General features: G+C 36.6%; 1 protein-coding gene and 1 pseudogene across 1 annotated transcript; both read left to right on the top strand.

Moving 5' to 3' along the window:
- Positions 1–259: 259 nt before the first annotated feature.
- LOC136254221 (TNF receptor-associated factor 3-like) lies at positions 260–8,283 on the top strand. Its single transcript, XM_066046885.1, has 2 exons — positions 260–354; positions 6,205–8,283. The coding sequence occupies exons 1-2, from the start codon at positions 342–344 to the stop codon at positions 8,064–8,066; spliced, it is 1,875 nt and encodes a 624-aa protein (XP_065902957.1). The 5' UTR covers positions 260–341; the 3' UTR covers positions 8,067–8,283.
- A 4,971-nt stretch (positions 8,284–13,254) lies between these two features.
- Positions 13,255–17,432, top strand: LOC136254223 (TNF receptor-associated factor 3-like; annotated as a pseudogene).
- Positions 17,433–23,935: the final 6,503 nt, after the last annotated feature.

The following is a 23,935-nucleotide window of genomic DNA, read 5'->3' as shown; positions in this document are numbered from 1 at the left end:
ATGCATGTTCAGTTGACAGCAATAATGAATGGCCATGCAGGAGGAAAATCTGCATGTGGGCGGGAAATGGGAAACAATGAATTTCCTCCACTGTGCTTGGGAAAAGCAGACCACTCAAGTTTAGCTGATTTTGATTGTGAAATTTGATAGTTCATTCATGTATATAGCCTAGCTTTGTGCAAGGCTTTGTGAAAAATCAAATCTGCTGTCATAGGCGATAAGCTTCACATACAATTGTCACGTGAAGTCACGTGATCCACCCAATAATACAAAGCTGTTGAACTTGCTGTTAAGGTTGTTCTAAGTGGCTAGCACTACTTCTGCAGTTCTGTACGTGTTTAATGGCTGAAATTGGTAAGTTAGCTGTTCTGGGGTACGTACCTATAGTTATAAATCTGTATATAGTTGTATGTGACCTAGTCTAGCTACTCAGACTAGCCTCAAGGTTAAAAGAGTATCGGAGAAATGCCGATTTTAAGTATTCAGTGTGTTAGATGTAGTTCGCCAATGGTTGAAGCTAGCTACAGTACGTGTACCAAATTTTCATTCACTGGTATGTTTTACATCAATTCCTTAGCTACCTTCCAGAGTATCCACTGTACGAGTAGCCAACAGCCATAGGCGTTTCTAAGGGAACTTTTAAAAAATCTTGGGGAAAAGTTGCAGTATAGATTTGTTTTCTGCAAAGTTTAGGTAGTATTAACTCGATGTTGACTATATATCAGGCAAACTCCAAAAGAGGTGGGTGGCGGGGACAGAAGCTAGGTGAAGGGCGATTAGGCCAAGTTATGGGCCATTCAGTTATCAAAACTACATGGTTAAAATGAAAGGACATTCACAGCACAGGTCTTCAATAAAACTCTTATTCAACATCACGGAGCTGTGCAGTCACCCACAGCTATCTCCAGGGTAGGCCTCAGACCGCTCACATGTACTGATCACCACTGTGTTTGGGGAAAGCAGCCAGCAAAAGTAGACCACTCAAGTCTATAGTTGATTTTGATTGTGAAATTTGATAGTTCATGCATGCAGTTTTGTGTTCATGGTGAAAAATCAAATCTGCTGTCATGAGCAATAAGACCAGTTTTCCTGTATACCCAGTCACATATATGTAATTATAAATTTTTGAGGTGGATGACATCCAGCCAACCTAAGTGTGTAGCTATATAAATAAAAGATGACAGTAACATGTATATCATGTGTGAATAGCTATGAACCAGTGTATGTTGTAAAGCCTTACACTTTTGTAATGCACAATAACTGTGATGTTGTTTCGGTTTTACTTTCGTTAAAAACAGTTTTGAATGGCAAAATGTATAATATGTAAGTAACTGAAACCATTGATGACATTCTAAATGTACTGTTATATAATAAAACAAAAAGAGTATTGTGATAGTCAATACAACAATACCATTAAGTTGTGTATAAGGTTCTGTAGTCCAGCAAACCCATGCGAGCCAGTCATGGTTGTCATGTTAATTATAATGAGTCAGTCATAATGTAACAGTAACTAGCATACATGCACATCTTGCAATTAATATTGTACAGTTGTATCAATAGGGCATGCACAAACAGTGCCATAGCTAGCACCAGCAGTGCATGTGTGTTGGTGGAAATGATACACATAAACAGAAAGTAGGTTTTACTGAAAATCATAACACTAAAACAACTCAATTCGAATTCAATTTGCCATAATTATAATTGTTGCTACCACTGCATATTTGACTTATTGTGATCACAGAGCTGCACATGTACCAGATGCCATACCCAAATGTACATTGCTGACCACAGCATGCTATGCTCTGCTAATGTTGGATATAAAGTATCAAAGATATAATATAGGTAGCTACAAGGAAACAATACTCTCTGACTGGTGTTTGTTAACTCTAATAATATTAGCTGAACACTTAACAGCACATAATGACTGACTTGATATACACGTTTAGTGCTGTGTAATAATATCAAGCATCGCCAGCAGAAGCACTTCTTATTATCACATTAGCCATCCATAAATGGATTTATAAAAAGTAAACAAACTAGTGTAAAACGATTTTTAAAACTTAAAATATGGGAAATAGTGATCACTGAAAAAAACAAAAGAAACAAGAGTCAAACAAACCAGCATGTTAAAAACACACACAGAGATCTCTGTTTGGACTCAAATAAACATTTATATAGAAGCATTCTCAGTATTTATCTGCTCGGATTTATGGAAACTACTGTTTTTTCTTTAGTTTCTATCATATCCATTGAGTTCAATCTGTGTGTTAAAATGTGGGCTTGTTTGACTCTTGTTTATTTTGTATTTTCAGTAATCTCTATTTCCCATATTTAAAATTATTATGGTTTTGTATGTACTTATAGAGCTACTGTATACATAATTTTACTAAACTTGTAAGTGATACTAGCTACGTAACAGTATAGTTGGTTTTAAATGGGGTGTACTTTTGATTGTGATTTGGCAATAATATTACCATCAGTGCATTACTGGAAATTTGTGTATAATGTCTTTCGATTAAAACTAATTTGGTTTCACATTTCTGACTCCCTGGCCTTCTCACTGGTCCTTGGTGGGAACCAAAAAAAGATATCCAGCACTTGTGGCATTCTATACGATACTAGTACTATTTAGCTCAAGGTATTGTTTTAAGAATACAATGTAATTCACAATATACACTGATATTTAGTCAGTGCACTCTAAAGCAGTCAATCACTCTAATAGAACAGACATATTTTAAATAAATATTGTTAAGTGGCAAAAGTGAAAATGGTCTAAGATGCCATCTTAGACGTGCTAAAATTTTCTTCTTGAAGTAATCCCTTAGACCCAAAAAATGATAACCAAATATGCTACAAATTTCCATGTGTAACTTTCATTGCCTAATTTGGCCCTGCCTACTATTTGGCCTGCTCCACTGCTCCTGACAGAATAGTGACATATTCATAAAAAACATGTGCTCCAATCCAATCCATTACAGACACTGATACATAATGTGATTATCACTTTTGTTGCTGATGTTATGGATATACAACTGATTGTATCTATCACAAATTTCTGACAAGTAACAATTTACAAGATGTTGTCATTTTATGTCATATGATGTTTTGTGTGCAATCCCTCTATATTCTTTCCCTAACTGAAATGAAGAGTCCTGAAATTTAACACTACACACCATTTTTAGTAATAAGTTCTTTCTCATGTTAAAAATTTGTTAATAGATGAAATCCGTTAATACATACATGTACGGATATTCATATGATGCACTACTAGAGTATCTTGATCTATTTAAATATTATTCAAGAGGGCTCATTGTCTTCTCTGTAGGTTATTCCCCAATAGAGGAATGTATGTTAATGTGTTTGGTTCCTGCTGTAAACTTTTATAAGAATCTAAATTCTAAGAGTGCTTTTCTTAGTCCCTCACAAACCCCTCACTATGACCCTGAATCTCTACCTACTGGAAATTGATATTAAGCCACTCCAACTCAGAGGTGTATCCAGAGGTGGTTTCCAAATTTCGTAGTGAGTTGTAGGGGAAGGTCTGGGGGTGCAGCTAAGAGAGATTTATGTGAATTAAAATACTTCAAAATTGACTAGAGTGATAATTTTATGGATGCTATTAACTATTTTCAATATTTGCTTTTTAGTTATTATGGCAATTGTTATGGTTTGTGTCTTGTCGCCAGTGGTCAGACATTGACAATAGTCATCCAGATATATATCCAAATTCTTCAATTGAAATGAAATATTCAAAATTTAGCTACATTATTCTTTAAATTTTAAGGTACTAAGTCTACGTACTAAGTTTCATTTATATTATTCCATGTGCTCAGTTATGAACGTTCTATTAGAATAGTTTTGACTGCTCTGTTAGAATACACCCGACTGCTCTATTAGAGCGTGCCAATCTTTATAAAGATTTTCAATACATACACTTGTTCTTCCTTAATCCACTTTTGAGGAATCTCCTATTATACTGTATCTATACTGCTCTGCCCTGTTCACATTTGTTATGTGTGTTTGTGCTGCCATACTATGATGGCCTGATGCTCCTGCTGCAAGTCATGAGCCCACATGCTAAAATAGGAGTATTCTAAACCCCAGGAAACCTCCCTTAAATACTCCCTGCCAATATGTAAGTATGCTTCTGATCATATAGATTTCAGTTTTATATTGAAGCAAGCAGTTTAAAGAAACATTGAGATAACTGCTCAATTGCAACACACTCATTTTGTTTAGATGTGAACTCTCTATTATATTTAACAGTTATAGTAATATAGTCTATACCAAAACAGCCAAGCTGTAAAAAAAGGGTGCAGTTTTCAAAAAGCCAGGATAAAAAAAATACGAAATTCAAGGTGACGGCCAAGAAATGACTGTGATGGTAGGTTAATGGTAAAAATTTAATAACAATAATTCAGGTGAATTTGTACTGCTTCCTCTAAGTTTCACTAGGACTCAGCAGCAAATTCACCTGTATTGTCGATATTAAAATTTTTGCCATTAACCTACCTTCACAGCCATTTCTTGGCCACCACCTTGGATTTCGCATCTTTTCACTCTGGCTTTTCAAAGGCTACACTCAGTTTGGCTGTTTTGGTATATACAGATATCACTTTTTGTATTTGTATACTCCAAAGCCAGCCTGTGGCCAGCTTTGGAGCTTCTTTTACTTGTCTTTTGTCTTTACTGCAGAAAGAAAGAAGTGTATTTTGCTTATAAATAATACTGTATTATTACATTCACAAGTTGGCTGGCTTGTAGCAGAAATCTCTACAACTACAACGTAACTTGTTTGTAGCTGAACTCTCATACAGAGTGACTTTCAATGTAACTAGACTTTGTATAGGGTGATATTTGGAGATGAACTCTTTACAAGATGACTTGTTTGTAACTGAACTCTTTACAGGGTGATTTTTTTAGCAGTTGAATTCTCTACAGGGTGATTTGTTTGTAGCTATCTCTCTCCACAGGGTAATCTGTTTGTAGCTGATGTCTGTACTGGGTGACTTGTTTGTAGCATAGCTTCATAGTTGAACTCTCTACAGGGTTGCTTTTTTGTAGGTGAACTGCTTACAGGATGACTTGGTTGTAGCTGATTGTCTACAGTGTGACTTTAATGTGTAGCTAAACTCTCTACAGGGTGATTGGTTTGTAGCCGAACTCTCCACAGGGTGATTTGTTTGTAGCTGAACTCAGTTGAATTCTCTCCTGTGTAACTTACCTGTTTGTAGTTGAACTGTCCACAGGGTGGTTTGTTTGTAGCTGAACTGTCTACTGTGTAAAAACCTTACTACAAATAAAAGACTATGTGATGAAATGTGTCACAAATTTTAATATTGCAAAGTACTCCAAATGTGGGATTAAAGTCCTCACATCTGGCTATATATGCAGTATACTTGTTGAATGAATGTTTTATTAGGGTGATTGTTCTATTAGAGTATCTCAGCTGCACAATACACATTAGTACATACATTAGGCTTTGCTTTACAACTCCATAGCCACTTTATTTACAACCATGAAGGTTTAAGTTGATGAATAGGTTAGCCAAACTATGGGTTTCTATATGTTATCATTAGGAATTTGCCTGTAACAATCAGTCTTTTTTATGAATCTCCATCATGAACTGGTTACGCATGCTGCATATTTTCATTATAACACTTCAGTTCTTCTTTTGATTTCCACCAAACCGCAAAAAGGTTGAGGCTGTCTGATGGTTAACCTATCTGCATACCAATTTTCAGCTTCTTTCCATAAGCAGTTTGCCTGTAGGTTTGACAACATATTGGTCTCATTACAATTGTTATCTCTGATACTGTACATTATATTCAAACCAAACTCAGTATCAAGATGGCCCTTTAAACCCTCCTTATGTATACCAAATTGTCAAGTCAGTGTTTGAATTTCATGGCAGTTTTTGTACAGTATGTGCTTGAAAAGAAAGACAGTATTTATTGGACTCATATCTTTGGAATTCCTTGAAGCAATTATGCTCAAAAGTGATATTGGACCTGCTGAGTGAGGGAATTTCCTTAGCAAAAATCGTTTTCTTTGGTATAAACAGCATGGAACTACTCATGTATGAAAATCACATTATTGTTCTTCCTATTAATGACACTGGTGGGGCACATGGACTTCACTGTTTGATACTCTAATACTGCTGTTTGTTTTGTGATACACTAAAATGTGAATTTATATATGCAGATGACCCGAGCATATCAGCTGTTCCCACTCCAACTGACTGTGGTGGATATAACTACCAATATGTGGAGAGCCCCCCAGATCAGCTTGTGTGCAACATTTGTCAGTTCCCGAGTCGAGATCCTCACTTGAGTGTGTGTTGTGGACAGGAATTCTGCAAATCTTGTCTAGATGGTTCCAGGAAAGCTACCAATTCCACTGCTTGTTCAGTTTGTCAAAATGAAGAATTTGTTACATTTCCCAACAAACAAGCTGATAGAGAGATTAAGAGTCTTCGGGTGTTGTGTAATAACAAAGAGAGTGGTTGTAAGTGGCAGGGTGAACTGAGTGACATCAACAATCACCTTGGAAACAGTAATGGTTGTCAGTTTGAGGACGTGAAGTGTTCCAATGAGTGTGGGAAGATGTTACAACGACAATATCTGACCAGTCATGTTGAGACTGAGTATCCACATTGCAAGATTGACTGTCAGTACTGCCATGTTACAGGAGAACATCAATTTATTGAGGGAGAACACAAGGAGCAGTGTTTCAAGTTTCCCCTACTTTGTCCTAACAAGTGTCACATAGGGAGTGTCCCTCGTGAAGACATGGAAGCACACAGGAAGGAGTGTCCTCTTGAGATGGTTCAGTGTGAGTATCACAATGTGGGGTGTGAGGAGAGGATGATGCGTAAGGAAATGGAGAAACACAAGGAGGAAAAGTTGAAAGACCATCTGTCATTAACAAAATCTAAACTTGCTGATGTTACACAACAAGTAGAGGATGCTCAACAGAAGCTAGCTAGTACACAACTAAAACTAGCTGATTCTGAATCTAAACTTGCTGATGTTACACAACAAGTAGAGGGTAATCATACTACTCAACAAGCGCTGGTTAGTACACAACTAACACTAGCTGATTCTGAATCTAAACTTGCACAACAAGTAAAGGATATTCAGCAAGAGCTAGCTAGTACACAACTAAAACTAGCTGATTCTGAATCTAAACTTGCACAACAAGTAAAGGATACTCAACAAGAGCTAGCTAGTACACAACTAAAACTAGCTGATTCTGAATCTAAACTTGTACAACAAGTAAAGGATATTCAGCAAGAGCTAGCTAGTACACAACTAAAACTAGCTGATTCTGAATCTAAACTTGCACAACAAGTAAAGGATACTCAACAAGAGCTAGCTAGTGCACAACTAAAACTAGCTGATTCTGAAGATAGATTAAGACAGCAGTTGGCATTAGTTACATTGGGGACTAATTATCACCTTGCTAGTCAGGTCAATACATTGATGGTTGTACTACATCATTCAGCAGTTACCAAGGGACATGCCAGCTACACTAATAGTACCACATCAGTTGTTTCAGCTGCACAGTGGTGGACAGTATTAATGGCTAGGGCAGCAGTTTTGAAGTCACATGATCAAGTCTGTCCTGTAACTCTACACATTGGATTTGATGGTATAAAGAGGCTAAATTATATTCAACGGTACAGTGACCCTTTCTTCTCTCATGATAAGGGATACAAAATGTGTCTGCAGGTTGATACTGTTCGTAGTAATACTCACCTGTCATTGTACTTGCACCTCATGAAGGGTCCTCATGATGATAAGCTAACATGGCCAGTGAGGGGAAAGTTTGAAGTGAAAATGTTGAACCAGATCAGTGACTGTAAGCATTATTCATTGGTGATAGTCTATGGCGATTGTATCAAAGACGATTATGCTGCTGGTAGAGTCAAACATGGTAACAAGGCTAGAGGTTGGGGATATACAAAGTTCATTTCCAAAGAAGACCTCCGAAAGTTCACTCCAACATGTCAGTACCTCAAAGATGATTGTATCTTCCTCCAAGTTAGTAAGCTGTACATTTAAAGCATTGTTATAGCTTTCATTTAGCTCTGTGACTGCATTTGTATAATATTACTGCATGTATGCCTGTATAACATTATTTACAAACCTTCATTTGCTATATCCAAGCAGAAGCAAACTATAGGGCATATACACTTTAAACCCATGTGCATATGTACATTTAGTGTGTTATGTAAGAGTGTATTTGCTGTCTAATGCCATATAGTGCAAACATTTTAGTGGTAGGAAATTTTAACAAATTTGATGATTTATGTTATGATTAGTCAGAGTTTTCCTTCTGGAAGTTTTGCATGTAATGTATTCTCTTATACAATATTGGAGCATTTCATCAATGTTCTTGATTGTGCAACTCAAAATTTCTCTCAAATATTTTGCAGTTTTGTACTACATGGTAGTGTGGACAGGTCAACAAATAAATGGGCTATTTGATAAGACAACTGTCATAAAACAAGCCACAAGCCAGCTTAGGGAATATAAAATACACAAAGATGTACATGCCAAAACAGCCAAGCTTGTCTGCATTGTTAGGCACAATTTGTAAATCATTTAGATGATTCTTATACTGAAAATAAACCAAGTACAAAGTAGAGCTGTATGAGTATCTAGATATATCCAAGATATCGTAAGACTCATTGAGATATGAATGATAAATTTACCTTAAAAAGCCTGGGTGAAAAAAGTTGTGAAATCAAAGGTGGCGGCTAAGAAATGGCTGCAATGATGTTGATGCTAAAAGAAATTTAATAATGGCTGTGTGCATTGTTAAAATTTATTAGCATTAACATCATTGCAGCCATTTCTTAGCCGCCACCTTTAATTTCACAACTTTTTTCACCCAGTTTAAGGCCGCACCATTTTTTCACAGCTTGGCTGTTTTTGTGTGGATAATTTCTACAGTAAATATCCTAAGTATTACCAGTTTCACATGATATTCTAATAACATGCAAGTATGAAATAATATTACTAACCAGCAAAAGTTCAAGTCAATTTTAATTAACCAATGGCGGATTCAGGTTGGGGCATTTGGGGCAAATGTCCCCCTCACCTTGTGGAGGAGCCATTCTTTTGATTAAAATACTGAACTTTATGCCAGGCCAAGATCAGCTTATAAAACTCACAAAAATATGCACATTTTACTAGCATTTGTTACGAATTCACCTGAAACTAAAGCGAACCAAAGCCAAACTAACTATGAAATTGTCACCCGGCACCGTCCTGCGTACTAAGCGCCTCTAAAAGTAATTATCGTTTGCTGTTGTTTAAGACATTCGAATTCAGAGCCTTTAAAAAGCTTTATAAAGACTTTACAACCGCCAAAATCGTAAAAATCAACAGTGAGATACTACTAAGAGCTAGAGGTGTATTATTTGCTGCTTCAAAAATGCAGCAATTAACAAGAGGATTTGGCTCTCCCTAACCACCTACAACTTGCCTGTTTGTGCCCCTCCCCTTGCGAGGTGCTGGATCCACCCCTGTTAACATACTATACAGTACAGACTTTGCAATAGATAGATATTTCAAAGGTTTGAGAAAATTCACCTCAACACACAGCTATGCAGGTGTACACTTTCTGGCATCCAGGTTAACTGTTATATGCAGGAAATTGGAAACGTTTAAAAAATTTAAAGTTAGGCCACGAAAAGTTAATACTATGTTTCTGTCTTCCTTCCTGGTCATTTTTTGCTGAATGAATTGCACAATCATTTGTGACCGGATTTACAAAAAGGAGTCTTCCATACACATCCAATTTACCAAGTTTGACAATCCATAACTTCAGACTGTAAAACGCTCACAGTGAGTACCAACATAGTTATATGGATGACTATGCTAAGATGTGGTTACAATTAGTATTTCCCTTCTACCTCATCTTCATTGCTATATCACTCATCATAACAAGTCGTTACTCCATTACAATACAGAGGCTCACTGCACGTAGAGCACTACCAGTACTTGCTACACTCTTCCTATTATCGTATACTAAAATACTACTTATAGTATCCAATGTCTTGTTCTCTTACTCCACAATCATTCATCTTTCCAGTGAACACACTACGATGGTGTGGTCACTGGATGCTAATTTAGCTCTTCTTGGGGTTAGATTTGTCATACTCTTTCTTTCATGTTTAATCCTCTTTCTGACATTAATACCATTTAGTGTTGTGTTGCTGTTTTACAAAAGCCTTTTCAAGATTTTGATGTATCAGTAAGTTCAGGCCACTACTGGATGCTTATCAAGGACCATACAAAATAAAATTCTATTACTGGCCTGGTATGCAGCTCCTAATAAGGATCGTCTTCTTTGGAATATATGACAGACACATTAATCTCATCATTGGTACAATACTACTTGTTATCCTAGGAGGAGTTGATGGTACTATACAACCATTTAAAAATGCTTTCAAAAATTACCTGTATTCTATTCAATGTAATGATTACAATGGCTGCAGTCCACTTCATGTTCATTGTCTTCTATCACATCATCGCTTATGTGCATGGTGGTGTAATCAGGAACAAGATGGAGATGATTATTTACATGTTAGTAAAACAGATTAGAAGTTTTTGTAATATGTCGCAGGTTAAACAATTAGAACTAGTACCTACACAAAATAAAATTCCTGAAGTCCCTTATCGCTATCATGAATATCAAGAACCGCTTGTTGGTCAGAGTTACTAGTATGTACATTATTACATTGTATTTTAGCATTAATTTACTGTATATTACAAACATTATTTTCTCTCATATGCATGTGCAAAGTACTAATGAATTTTATTAGTTATGCAGGATAAAAATGAATGTGTCTGTAAACAATTACTGCATGCTGCAGTCCCACAGCTGCACATGTGCCTAGTATTGCACGTATTATACTGTATGCAAAGTTGCTTAACACATGAATAGATAGATCAAGCATATAAATTTTTGACCTAAATTTGGAAAAATGATCATTTTTGGTACAATACTACTGCTCCAATAACAGCATAAGTAAGATATTCAAAATGCAATTCCTGACGATTAAAATATTTTTTGGAGTCTGACCTCTGTAGGTGTGCCGATTGGTATCACTTATCACTCTTGGATTCTTGTTCAAACGACATGCTACAGAGGGGAAAGAATCTCTGGGGAAACAAAAAGTGCTAAAATTTTCTTCTTGAAGTATTCCCTAAGACCCAAAAAATGATAGCCAAATATGCCTCAAATTTCCCTGTGTAACTTTCATTGCCTAACTTGGCCCCACCTGTTCTTTGACCTGCTCCACTGCACCTGACAGAATTGTGACATATTCATAAAAAACATGTGCTCCAATCCATTACAGACACTGATACATAATGTGTTTATCACTTTTGTTGTTGACGTTATGGACGATCACTGCAACTGATTGTGTCTATCACAAATTTCTGACAAGTAAAAATTTATTTACAAGATGTCATTTTATGTCATATGATGTTTTGTGTGCAATCCCTCTATATTCTTTCCCTAACTGAAACGAAGAGTCCTGAAATTTAACACTACATACCATTTTCAACAATAAGTTCTTTCTCATGTCAACAAATGTAAATTTGTTAATAGATGAAATCTGTTAATACATATATGGATTAAGCCACTTCAACTCAGAGGCGCATTCAAAGATGGTTTCCAGATTTGGTAGTGAGTTATAGGTGCAGGGTCTGGGGGTGCAGCTAAGAGAGATTTATGTGCATTAAAATACTTCAAAATTCACTAGATTAATGATTTTATGGATGCTATAAACTATTTTCAATATATACTTTTAAGTTATTATGGTTTATGGCTGGTCGGACATTGACAATAGTCATCCAAATACTTAATATTATCCAAATTCTCCAATTGAATGAACATTTCAAGATTTAGTTACATTATTCTTTAAATTTCAAGATACTAAGTCTACGTACTAAGATTTTCATTTATATTATTCCATGTGCTCAGTTATGAACATTTTATTAGAGTAGTTTTGACTGCTTTATTAGAGTATGTCAATCTTTATAAGGATTTTAGATTTTCAATGCATACCACTTGTTTTTCCATAATCTACTTTTTAGGAATCAATTTAAGTTTCCTATTACACTGTAGCTATACTGCTTTGTCCTGTTCACATTTGTTATGTACATTTGTGTGGCCAAACTATGATGGCTTGGTGTTCCTGCTGCAAGTCATGAGCCTACAAGATAAAATAGGGGTATCCTGAATCCCAGGAAACCCCCTAAATACTCCTTGCCAATCTGTAAGCATACTTCTTATCATATAGATTTCAGTTTTATACCGAGACAAGTAGTATAAAGAAATATTGAGATAATTGCTCAATTGCAACACGCTAATTTTGTTTAGATATTGATGATGTGAACTCTCTATTATATTTAACTGGTTATAGTAATATAGCAATCTATACCAAAACAGTCAAGCTGTAAAAAAAGAGTGCAACCTTCAAAAAGCTAGGGTCAAAAAAATGCGAAATCCAAAGTGGCGGCCAAGAAATGGCTGTGATGGTAGGTTAATGGCAAAAATTTAATAATGACAATTCAGGTGAATTTGTACTGCTTCCTCTAAGTTTTACTAGGACTCGGCAACAAATTCACCTGAATTGTTGTTATTAAATTTTTGCCATTAACCTATATAGCTACCATCATAGCCATTTCTTGGTCACCACCTTGGATTTTGCATCTTTTCACCCTGGATTTTTGAGGGCCGCACCATTTTTTCACAGCTTGGATGTTTTGGTATATATGTAGATATCACTCCTTTTTGTATTTGTATACTCCAAAGCCAGCCTGTGGCCAGCTTTGGAGCTTCTTTTACTTGTCTTTTGTCTTTACTACAGAAAAAAGGAAGAAATCAAGAGAAGAATTCTTTTGTATTTTGCTTATAAATAATACTGTATTATTGCATCCACAGGTTGGCTGGCTTGTAGCAGAAATCTCTACAACAAGGTAACTTGTTTGTAGCTGAACTCTCATACAGAGTGACTTCCAATGTAACTAGATTTTCTATAGGGTGATTTGTTGGAGGTGAACTCTTTACAGGATGACTTGCTTGTAACTGAACTCTTTACAGGGTGATTTTTTTTAAACCAGGTGCACGCCCACAGCCGGCCTTCGGCCGGCTGTGGGCGTGCGCCTGGTTTACTGTAATTGTTTCCGTAAAAGTGTGTGTGTGTACCTATCTATCTACCTATGTACCTATCTACATATCTACCTATGTTTGTCCGTACGCACCCACGTGAGCAAAATCGTTTAATAACGGTGAAAGCAGCTTTTACGTAAGAAGTAAAAGTGAAATGAAGTCTGTATTAAACTTCTGCACAGGTGAACTTTGCTCTGAGGTGGGCGGACTGAAATACGGGTGTGGTGACTTTCCTCAGACTACCTTCCCCTTGAGGTTTTCAGGCATTTAGCAACTGAAAAACAACGGTGCAGGCCTCGTACACTGCCAGGAATAGCCTATCGCTTCGAGTTGAAAGGGGGCGTATCCCATACGTACGCGAACGAAAATGAAGAGCAGCTTTGAGGCTTTGTCGAGAGAATTTGCGGGAAAAACACGTTAGTTACACTATAAAACAGTTTAGAAGATAGTTTTGTGCGTAATATGTTGGTAAAAGCGGTTTATTTAACAAACGCTTCCTTAGCAGTGCATAGCAACGTAATTGAATGAATTACGAATATTTCATGAATTACGAGAAATAGCTAATTATATTATTGCACAACCCAAACTACCATATTGTAAAGTAGTAATACATAGTTGGTTAATTCATAGTAGTATATACTGTCTATAGTTATTCCAGATGAGTTAGCTAGCTGCATGGCACCTGGTTTTTAGAAGTAGCACAACATCGACTTGTTGCAGCTGAATTCTCTACAAGGTAATTTGTTTGTAGCTGTCTCTCCACAGGGTAATTTGTTTGTAGCTGATCTCTCTACCGGGTGACTTGCTTGTAGCTGAACTGTCTACTGCATACAGGGTAACTTGTTCATAGCTTCATGGCTGAACTCTCTACAGGGTTACTCAACCTACTTGTTTGTAGCTGAACTGCCTACAGGATGATTTGATTGTAGCTGAACTGTCTACAGGGTGACTTTTTGTAGCTGAACTCTCTACAGGACGATTGGTTTGTAGCTGAACTCTTCACAGGATGATTTGTTTGTAGCTGAACTCAGCTGAATTCTCTCCTGGGTTACCTGTTTGTAGTTGAACTCTCCACAGGGTGGTTTGTTTGTAGCTGAACTCTCTACTGTGTAAAAACCTTGCTACAAATAAAAGACTATGTGATGAAATGTGTCACAGATTTTAATATTGCAAAGTACCCCAAATGTGGGATTAAAGTCCTCACATCCAGCTATATATGCAGTATACTTGTTGAATGAATGTTCTATTAGGGTGATTGTTCTATTAGAGTATCTCAGCTGCACATTACACATTAGTACATACATTAGGCTTTGCATTACAACTCCATAGCCGATTTATTTACAGCCATGAATGTTTCAGGTTGATGAATAGGTTAGCCAAACTGTGGGTTTCTATATGTTACCATTAGGCATTTGTCTGTAACAAACAGTCTTTTTTATGAATCTCCATCACGAACCGGCTATATATTCATGCTGCATATTTTCATTATAACACTTTAGCTCTTCTTTTGATTTCTATCAAACCGCAAAAAGGTTGAGGCTGTTCATGGTTAACCTAAATGCATACCAACTTTCCATAAGCAGTTTGCCGGTTTGACAACATATTGGTCTCATTACAATTGTTATCTCTGATATAATTATTCAAACCAAACTCAGTATCAAGATTGGCCCTTTAAACCCTCCTAATGTATATCAAATTGTAAGTAAAGTCAGTCAGATCATGTGTTTGAGTTTCATGGCAGCTTTTGTACAGTATGTGCTTGAAAAGAAAGACAATATTATTTATTGAAGACTCATATCTTTGGAATTCCTTGAGCAATTATGCTCAAAATTGGTATTGGAACTGCTGAAGGTGAGGGAATTTCCTTAGCAAAAATTGTTTTCTTTGGTATAAACAGCATGGAGCTATATACTCATGAATGAAAATCACATAGTTGTTCTTCCTGTTAATGACACACTGGTGAGGCACGTTGACTTCGCTGTTTGATATTCTAATACTGCTGTTTGTTTTGTGATACACTGAAATGTGAATTTATTTATACAGGTGGCCCAAGCATATCAGTTGTTCCCACTCCAACTGACTGTGGAGGATATAACTACCGATATGTGGAGAGCCCCCTAGATCGGCTTGTGTGCAACATTTGTCAGTTCCTGAGTCGAGATCCTCACTTGAGTGTGTGTTGTGGACATATATTCTGCAAATCTTGTCTAGATGGTTCCAGGAAAGCTACCATTTCCACTGCTTGTTCAGTTTGTCAAAATGAAGAATTTGTTACATCTCCCAACAAACAAGCTGATAGAGAGATTAAGAGTCTTTGGGTGATGTGTACTAACAAAGAGAGAGGTTGTGAGTGGCAGGGTGAACTGAGTGACATCAACAATCACCTTGGAAACAATGATGGTTGTCAGTTTGAGGATGTGAAGTGTTCCAATGAGTGTGGGAAGATGTTACAACGACGACATCTAACTATTCACGCTGAGGCTGAGTGTCCACATTGTAAAATTGTCTGTCAGTACTGCCACATTACAGGAGAACATCAGTTTATTGAGGGAGAACACAAGGAGCAGTGTTTCAAACTCCCCCTACTTTGTCCCAACAAGTGTGACATAGGGAGTGTCCCTCATGAAGACATGGAAGCACACAGAAAGGAGTGTCCTCTTGAGATGGTCCAGTGTGAGTATCACAATGTGGGGTGTGAGGAGAGGATGATGCGTAAGGAAATGGAGAAACACAAGGAGGAAAGGTTGAAAGACCATCTGTCATTAACAAAATCTAAGTTTGCTGATGCTGCACAACAAGTAGAGGGTACTCAACAAGAGCTAGTTATTACACAACTAAAACTAGCTGATTCTGAATCTAAACTTGCTGATGTTATACAACAAGTAGAGGGTATTCAACAAGATCTAGCTAGTACACAACTAAAACTAGATGATTCTGAATCTAAACTAGTTGGTGCTACACAACAAGTAAAGGATACTCAACAAGAGCTAACTAGTACACAACTAAAACTAGTTGATTCTGAATCTAAACTTGCACAACAAGTAAAGGATACTCAACAAGAGCTAACTTAGTAACACAACTAAAACTAGCTGATTCTGAATCTAAACTTGCTGGTGCCACACAACAAGCAAAGGATACTCAACAAGAGCTAACTAGTACACAACTAAGACTAGTTGATATTGAATCCAAACTTGCTGATGTTGCACAACAAGTAGAGGGTACTCAACAACAGCTAGCTAGTACACAACTAAAACTAGCTGATTCCGAATCTAAACTTGCTGATGTTACACAACAAGTAAATGATACTCAACAAGAGCTAGCTAGTACACAACTAAAACTAGGTGATTCTGAATCTAAACTTGCACAACAAGTAAAGGATACTCAACAAGAGCTGGCTAGTGCACAACTAAAACTAGCTGATTCTGAAGATAGATTAAGACAGCAGTTGGAATTAGTTACATTAGGGACTAATTATCACCTTGCTAATGCATTCAGTCAGATCAATACATTGATGGTTGCACTACATCATTCAGCTGTTACCAAGGGACATACCAGCTACACTAATGGTACAACGTCAGTTGTTTCAGCTGCACAATGGTGGGCAGAATTAATGGCTAGGGCAGCAGTTTTGAAGTCACATGATCAAGTCTGTCCTGTAACTCTACACATTGGATTTGATGGTATAAAGAGGCTAAATTATATTCTACGGTACAGTGACCCTTTCTTCTCTCATGATAAGGGATACAAAATGTGTCTGCAGGTTGATACTGTTCGTAGTAATACTCACCTGTCAGTGTACTTGCACCTCATGAAGGGTCCACATGACGATAAGCTAAAATGGCCAGTGAGGGGAAAGTTTGAAGTGAAACTGTTGAACCAGATCAGTGACTGTAAGCATTATGCATTGGCGATAGTCTATGGCGATCGTATCAAAGATGATTATGCTGCTGGTAGAGTCAAACATGGTAACAAGGCTAGAGGTTGGGGATATACAAAGTTCATTTCCAATGAAGACCTCCGAAAGTTCACTCCAACATGTCGGTACCTTAAAGATGATTGTATCTTCCTCCAAGTTAGTAAGCTGGAGACATAGTTACACTTAAAGCATTGTTATAGCTTTTATTTAGCTCTATGACTGCATTGGTATAATATTGTGTGTACAACTGCATAATATTATATACCTGTATAACATTATGTACAAGCCTTTATTTGCTATAGAACAAACTATAGTGCATATAAACCCATGTGCATATGCACATTTAGTGTGATATGTAAGAGTATATTTGCCATATAGTGCAAACATTTTAGTGGCAGGAAATTTTAACAAGTTTGATGATTTGTGTTATGATTAGTCAGAGTTTTCCCTCTGGAATTTTTGCATGTAATGTATTCTCTTATACAATATTGGAGCATTTCATCAATGTTCTTTATTGTACAATTCAAAATTTCCCTCAAATATTTTGCAGTTTTGTACTACATAGTAGTGTGGACAGGTCAACAAACAAATGGGCTATTTGAAAAGACAACTGTCGTAAAACAAGCCACAAGCCAGCTAAGGGCATATAAAATACCCAAAGATGTGCATGCCAAAACAGCCAACTTGTCTGCATTGTTAGCTATGTACAATATTTGTGAATCATTTAGATGATTCATTGCATTATACTGAAAATAAACCAAGTACAAAGTAGAGCTGTACGAGTATCTAGATATATCCAAGATAGGGATGATAAATTTATTTATAGAAAATTTCCGTAAATTACTTGCATACCTTACAGGGGAATACGCTTTCACTTTCTGCAATATACATGATTTCTACAGTAAATATCCTAAGTATTACGGGTAGTGATGAAACCCGGAATGGAACGGAATTAATCGGGGCGCGCGCACCAAGTTTTTATAATCGTTTTTAACGGATTGTGAACTGTTTCCAACTGTCACACAATAACTAGAATTGTGCTAGAAGTAGTTTGTTTCTATTTATAGGTATGCTAGTAATTGTTCGCTCTAAAGTTCTATTAAATGCCCACCACGTGGCAATGTATCTGGTTTTGGTAAGGTGAGACCAAAAAAAAAAGGTCACAACCAGCTGACAATAGCTCCCCACCTCACCAGCTACGAATTATACCGATAAACTACATAAAATCCTTACATAGCTCGCTACACCTCGCGCTACACACTGCTCTAATACTATGATTGCTTTATTAGAGTGACTGCTCTATTAGAGTATCTCGATCTTGATCACGGTTTTCAGCCCTACTCCAAGAAGGATAATTTCGCGTGATATCTTTCTGAGGGGGGGCTAAGGCCCCCCTCCCGCAGAAAGATATCACGCGAAATTTCCCTCCCTCGATCTGCTGAGGGAGGGCTTCAGCCCCCTAGCCCCTCCCTTTCCGCCGCCTATGATTTGGACCCTGGCCTCCAAAAAGTGTACCCTTGTCCACGACCCCTCTAAAATATTTTATCCCCTATAGAAGAGCTACCAGCATCATGTGCTGTACCTGGATCCAAATATTTCAGCCAAAATAAGCAATCCTCAATCCTGAAAACAGGCTTCAACCAACAGAAAAAGACACCGCAAGATTTACATAGTCAGTGACACTGATTTCCAAGAATTTTAGTATCATATAGCTAATAGTCAGTCCCCTTTATATACTTTTATCAGTTGTGGGGAACAAATATTTCACTTGAATAATTTGATTCCTCTTTCAATATAAATGCAGGATTTCATCCTGGTCAATCATCATTAATTTTCTCTTATGGGCTGCCTTTGCCGACATTTTGCCCACTGCTATCAATTTTCAGCATTGATCCATTCAATGTGATGCAAAGTGCTTAATGTGTAATTCCAGCCACCCTATTACAACACAAGTTTTAAACAGTTATTCCCTGTCGCTTTAAGTCAGCAGAGATGCACTTACCATCATTCTGCTATAAAGCTCATTGAAAATTTTGCTACTTTTTCATTTGTTCAAGTATATGCAGACCTATTTGCAGAATGTCTGAGCTAGCTAGCTACTAAAGCACCTTAAGTAACAATTTCAATATCCATACTAACAACATGCTATCACCCAGATGCTATCCAGTTCACTATGAAAATGCAATGTTAGAATTGACTTGCCCTCTAGACTCTGCAATCCAAAGTAGACTACCTCAATTGCTACAGAGATTTAAAAGTAGCTACCAAGTTACTATGAGACAATTGAAATTACAGTGCTTGGCCACTACCAGCCAGTCTCCATGAACAATCTGCTGAATTAACAGCATCTCTTGCATGCTGTTTGTCAGGATTATGTGCCTGTAAAAGTATTTTATCTTCTGAAAGAATTTTCTTAGCTCAGTGGTAGAATGAATCTAGTGGGATATAGAGTAAATGTCTTGGCAGGCGAGTAAAAACTTTTGGTAGTTTATGTCTGGTTGCACTATAAGACCTTCATTAATTTAACAACTAAAACTCTTACTCTATTATATAAAGTCACTATTCATCCCAAACTTGAACATGGCTAAATCTTACAACAAATTTTTCAGGGAATTAGTTTGTAAAAATAATTGAGTAAGGTCAAAAAGGTTTTCTTAGAAGAGATGCTTGTAATGCTGGATCTATTATTAGTGTTAAATCATTGCTTCACTACTTACTGATTTTAAATAATTTAATATTTTTGCACAGTTGTTTTATTGTAGCTACATGTATTTATGTATGTACAGTATATGATTGGATATACGGGCTGTGCTCTACCCAGAGAGTTATGCTGAGAAATTTCAGTAAGGGACTTCTGTGACAAATTTGTTAATATTTAAAATCCTTGGTGCTTTATAATATGCACTTCATGTCTTATAGCAGGATACTTCAAAGTATAAATGCATGTTTAATGGACAAGTGGAAGAAATAGCAGTTCAAAGTTATATGACTCACAATCAAGCAAGAGATAGTTACAAAGCACTGTTTTTATGATTGCTATTGCATTGAGTGTAGTGTTGCACCGAAAATTGGATTGGTTTTCGGAAAAACCATATATCGGCTGTATTTTTGCATATCGGTATTGGATTGGCATTGGCACCCAAGATGAAAATAGCAGCAGATACAGATATATGTATGTGCTTAGAAATACATGATCATGTGCACCAAATGATGTTTACAAATGCATTGAGTTGTATTATAACATTGTTATTACTGCTTCAGTGTCAGTACTGTCAGCTGCTGTTGTAGCAATACTGACACTGTAAACAAACTAAATTAGTCCATCACAATCAAATTTCAGCTACAAAATAGACATGCTGTGCTATATCGGATCGGCTACATTTATTGGCTTGAAAATATTAACCAATATCGGTTATTGGAATGTTAGCAAAATCACATATCGGTGCAACACTAATTGAGTGCATCGTCTATCAGAGTTGGGTACATAATAGCGTTTGCACCATAGTCTTTATTATGCATACATTACTATTGCACTACAGCAAGACACATAATAGTGTTTCCTTGATAATCCTTTTAGTAGAGGATAACTGTTTGTTTAATTAGAATGGCAGCAAAGTTCTCTGTAAATTTTATTATTTTAAGAACACAAATTTCATTCCACAAAAGTTGATCAAAGGTTTTTTATACTTTGAAAATGAATCTTAACTATATAAGCAAATGGAAGAGTTTGGTCATTAATGGTCAAACATTACAAACTACCCAACACCTCACAAAGTGTATACAAATAACTTTGGTACATGCAGCACTTAGCTCAGCACCTGTACATGCAGTGGTGAGATAAAATGCAACAATCAAGAAAGCTTCAATTTTATAGCTCACATATTGGTTTTGACCGATGCCTATTTTGGAAGTTCTATTTGCTAAGAGTAGTTTATTTTTGTATTAGAGTGATTCAAATTCAATGGCTGCTCTTCACTCTGTAGCTCTACTCCTAAAATGCAATTTGACCATTTCTCATTGATTCTTAGCTCTTTTCATCTCCCAGTTGTCAATATGCTTACCCCAATACAATAGGGTTACCAATGTAAAATTCGACATCTTCAAAATAATTTGCTATCTGCAGTTACATGTTGGACTAACTCTCACTTGCAGTGGCGGTAAATTCTATTACCTTCTTGGGGTGGAAATCGATTGAAATATTTGTAAATCACGAGATTACAAGCTCTAACTCCCAAAAAGATGATCTTTTATCACAATACTGTACTTCAACCTTCCTCTGTAAGCAAACCTTCAAAGATCGAGCCAAAAAGTATTGGTGGTTTGATTGGTGAAGCATGATTGCCATCACTGCATCATTTAGACAAGAATTTGGGGTGCAAAAATGGTTTTGTGTGGTTAAATTCTGAGGTTTTTATAAACCATCTGGGCAAGCCCAGTATTAGGTAAGAATCACCTAAAACGGCACCTTTTCCTCATCTCTTGCTCTAACAACTTAAAACCATAATTAAAACCACTCTTTGAAGCACTCTGCTGACCCGATTGAATCTCTGGCAAGATCAGAAATGCAGATTAAAGTCATGCTATTGCCTGTACAAATGTATTGAGACACATACACAGTACTCACCAGATTAAACCAATTGCAAGACAGTTTATAGTACAGTTGATTTCCAGTTGGTTGACTAGGGAAGCAAAGTAATGGCTATGTACAAAAATAGTGAGGTGGTGTTGAGGGTTACTTATAATACTGGATAATTATTTAACTACTGTACATATAGAAAACATATAAAGACACGTACTTAGCTACATAAATGATTAAAATTTATAGGGCAGGAGAGTTTAGAGTACTCACAACAGGGACACAAGTAATGGAGAGTACAATTGTTATTTACATTAAAATTGTTGACAAAATGATAACTTTTAATTGCCTTTTGATTTGCTGGATAAGGAGAGAGGTATCAATCACTGCGAGAGAATTCCATAATCTGGGTAATTTGTAAAAGTAGGAGTTATCGATAAAATTGGTAGAAAACTTGTGATGAAGTTTAGAGCTACATGTTCTGGTAGGATTGTTACTAAATGATATAAAATTGAGTATGTTAAAGCTATTATTAGTGAACTTAAGTGATTTAATTAAAAACAAGATGTCAGCAAGTTCATATACATACAGTAAAGGTAGCATTCCAAGCTTGATCAAAAGAGATTTGTAGTTTGAAGTGTAGTTGTTAAGAAGTGGCTCTCCACTGTACACGCTCAAGTAGAATATTGTCTTTCATAAGGTGAGGCCTCCAAAGAGGTGAACAGTATAGTAAGCAAGATCACACTGTGGATAATAGACTGTATAATTATAACTTATCAAAGATTTGTCGAGATTCCATTTTATCAGTGATTCCAGATTTTTCACCAAGATTCCAGATTCCATTTTGGGATTCCAAGTGATTTGTGCTGGTGTTGGACCCCCTCACATAAATCACTGTGACTTGTAGATCGCTAGCCAGTTAGTGACATGTGCGTGGGGAAACATGGATCCCTATTGATATGTGTGGGGGAAACACATCACTGTGACACTGGGTGAACAATATGATATCAAAAGTATTGATACCACCTATACGATACAATTTAAAGCGAGTATCAATACTCAATACCAAAGGGTCGATACTGATTTAGGTAGCTCACATGATCAATTCATTGTACATGGGAAATACATGATCAATTCATTGTACATGGGAAATGGATGATATTTTGAATATCACAATCTAATTTTAGATGGCACTTTTATGCTTGATTAAGTACTGTTTGTGCCAAGGTTTGCATATAGGCTAGCAAAAAACTTCTGTTCAGTGTATATACCAAGATACATTCATTCATTCAGCAAGTTTTGAACCACATTGGTATCGTATCAATACGGGTGTATCCATTCACTGGACTGGATTACTGGACTGGATTACTGGACTGGATTACTGGACTGGACTACTGGACTCACGTGAAGTTCGCTCAAATACCTTTTCCAACCTCTAAAAGTGATTAGCTATATGGTGAATGCCAGACTCGGTGTCTTGTCTTGCATTTTAGAGGCACATACAGCTATAGTCGTAGTTTTAGTGACCTATTTAATGGTACGATAAGTTCATAATCAATAGTTTAAATTCTTCTTGTGCGCTACATGTAGTTTTTCACAAAGATGCAGCCTTACCTTCCTGTTAGCGCAGGTGTACATTGGAAAGTGTTTCTCTGGCTAACTGAACACGGTTGCTATTTACAAGCATTATAAACCAAGGAGCTGGCAAATCTATTATAGTGAATACGCAGACTGCTGAAAGACTATAGGCGATGAAGCACTGTTAACACTGCCAGTGCTTCTGCCTGTCTTCTCTAGCCTTTTTTTTTTTGTAAAATAGCATACGTTGACATAAAATTCAGTCAGCTTTAAACCTGCTCAATGCTTGCATCATAGCTAGCAGTAGGCAAACAATTTTTGAAAATAAACTACACTGAGGTTTTAATGCAGTGTGAATGATGTGCTAGTTTTTATACGTCTTCTTCTGTGCAAGTTTTTTATCTTGTGGTGAATGGTGTTGATTTCTAAATACTTTTGACCATGGTTAAGTTTGGCTATAAAAAGAAAACAAAAAAAAAGTTTGAGTCCAGTAGTCCAGTCCAGTGAATGGATACACCCATATCAATACTTTGCAAAAAAATATCGAATATTGGATCGAATTAAAATCCAAGTATCACCCATCCCTACTAGCTATTTTAAAGTATGGAGAAATGCCGTTTCATGGTCAGCTTGAAGCTATGTACGTGTACCAAATTTTCACATGTTTTAGC

The sequence above is a fragment of the Dysidea avara genome, chromosome 4 (genome assembly GCF_963678975.1).
Source record: "Dysidea avara chromosome 4, odDysAvar1.4, whole genome shotgun sequence".
Classification (NCBI taxonomy): domain Eukaryota; kingdom Metazoa; phylum Porifera; class Demospongiae; order Dictyoceratida; family Dysideidae; genus Dysidea; species Dysidea avara.
Note: the sequence above shows the minus strand (reverse complement) of the source record. Positions and strands in the feature narration are given on the sequence as shown.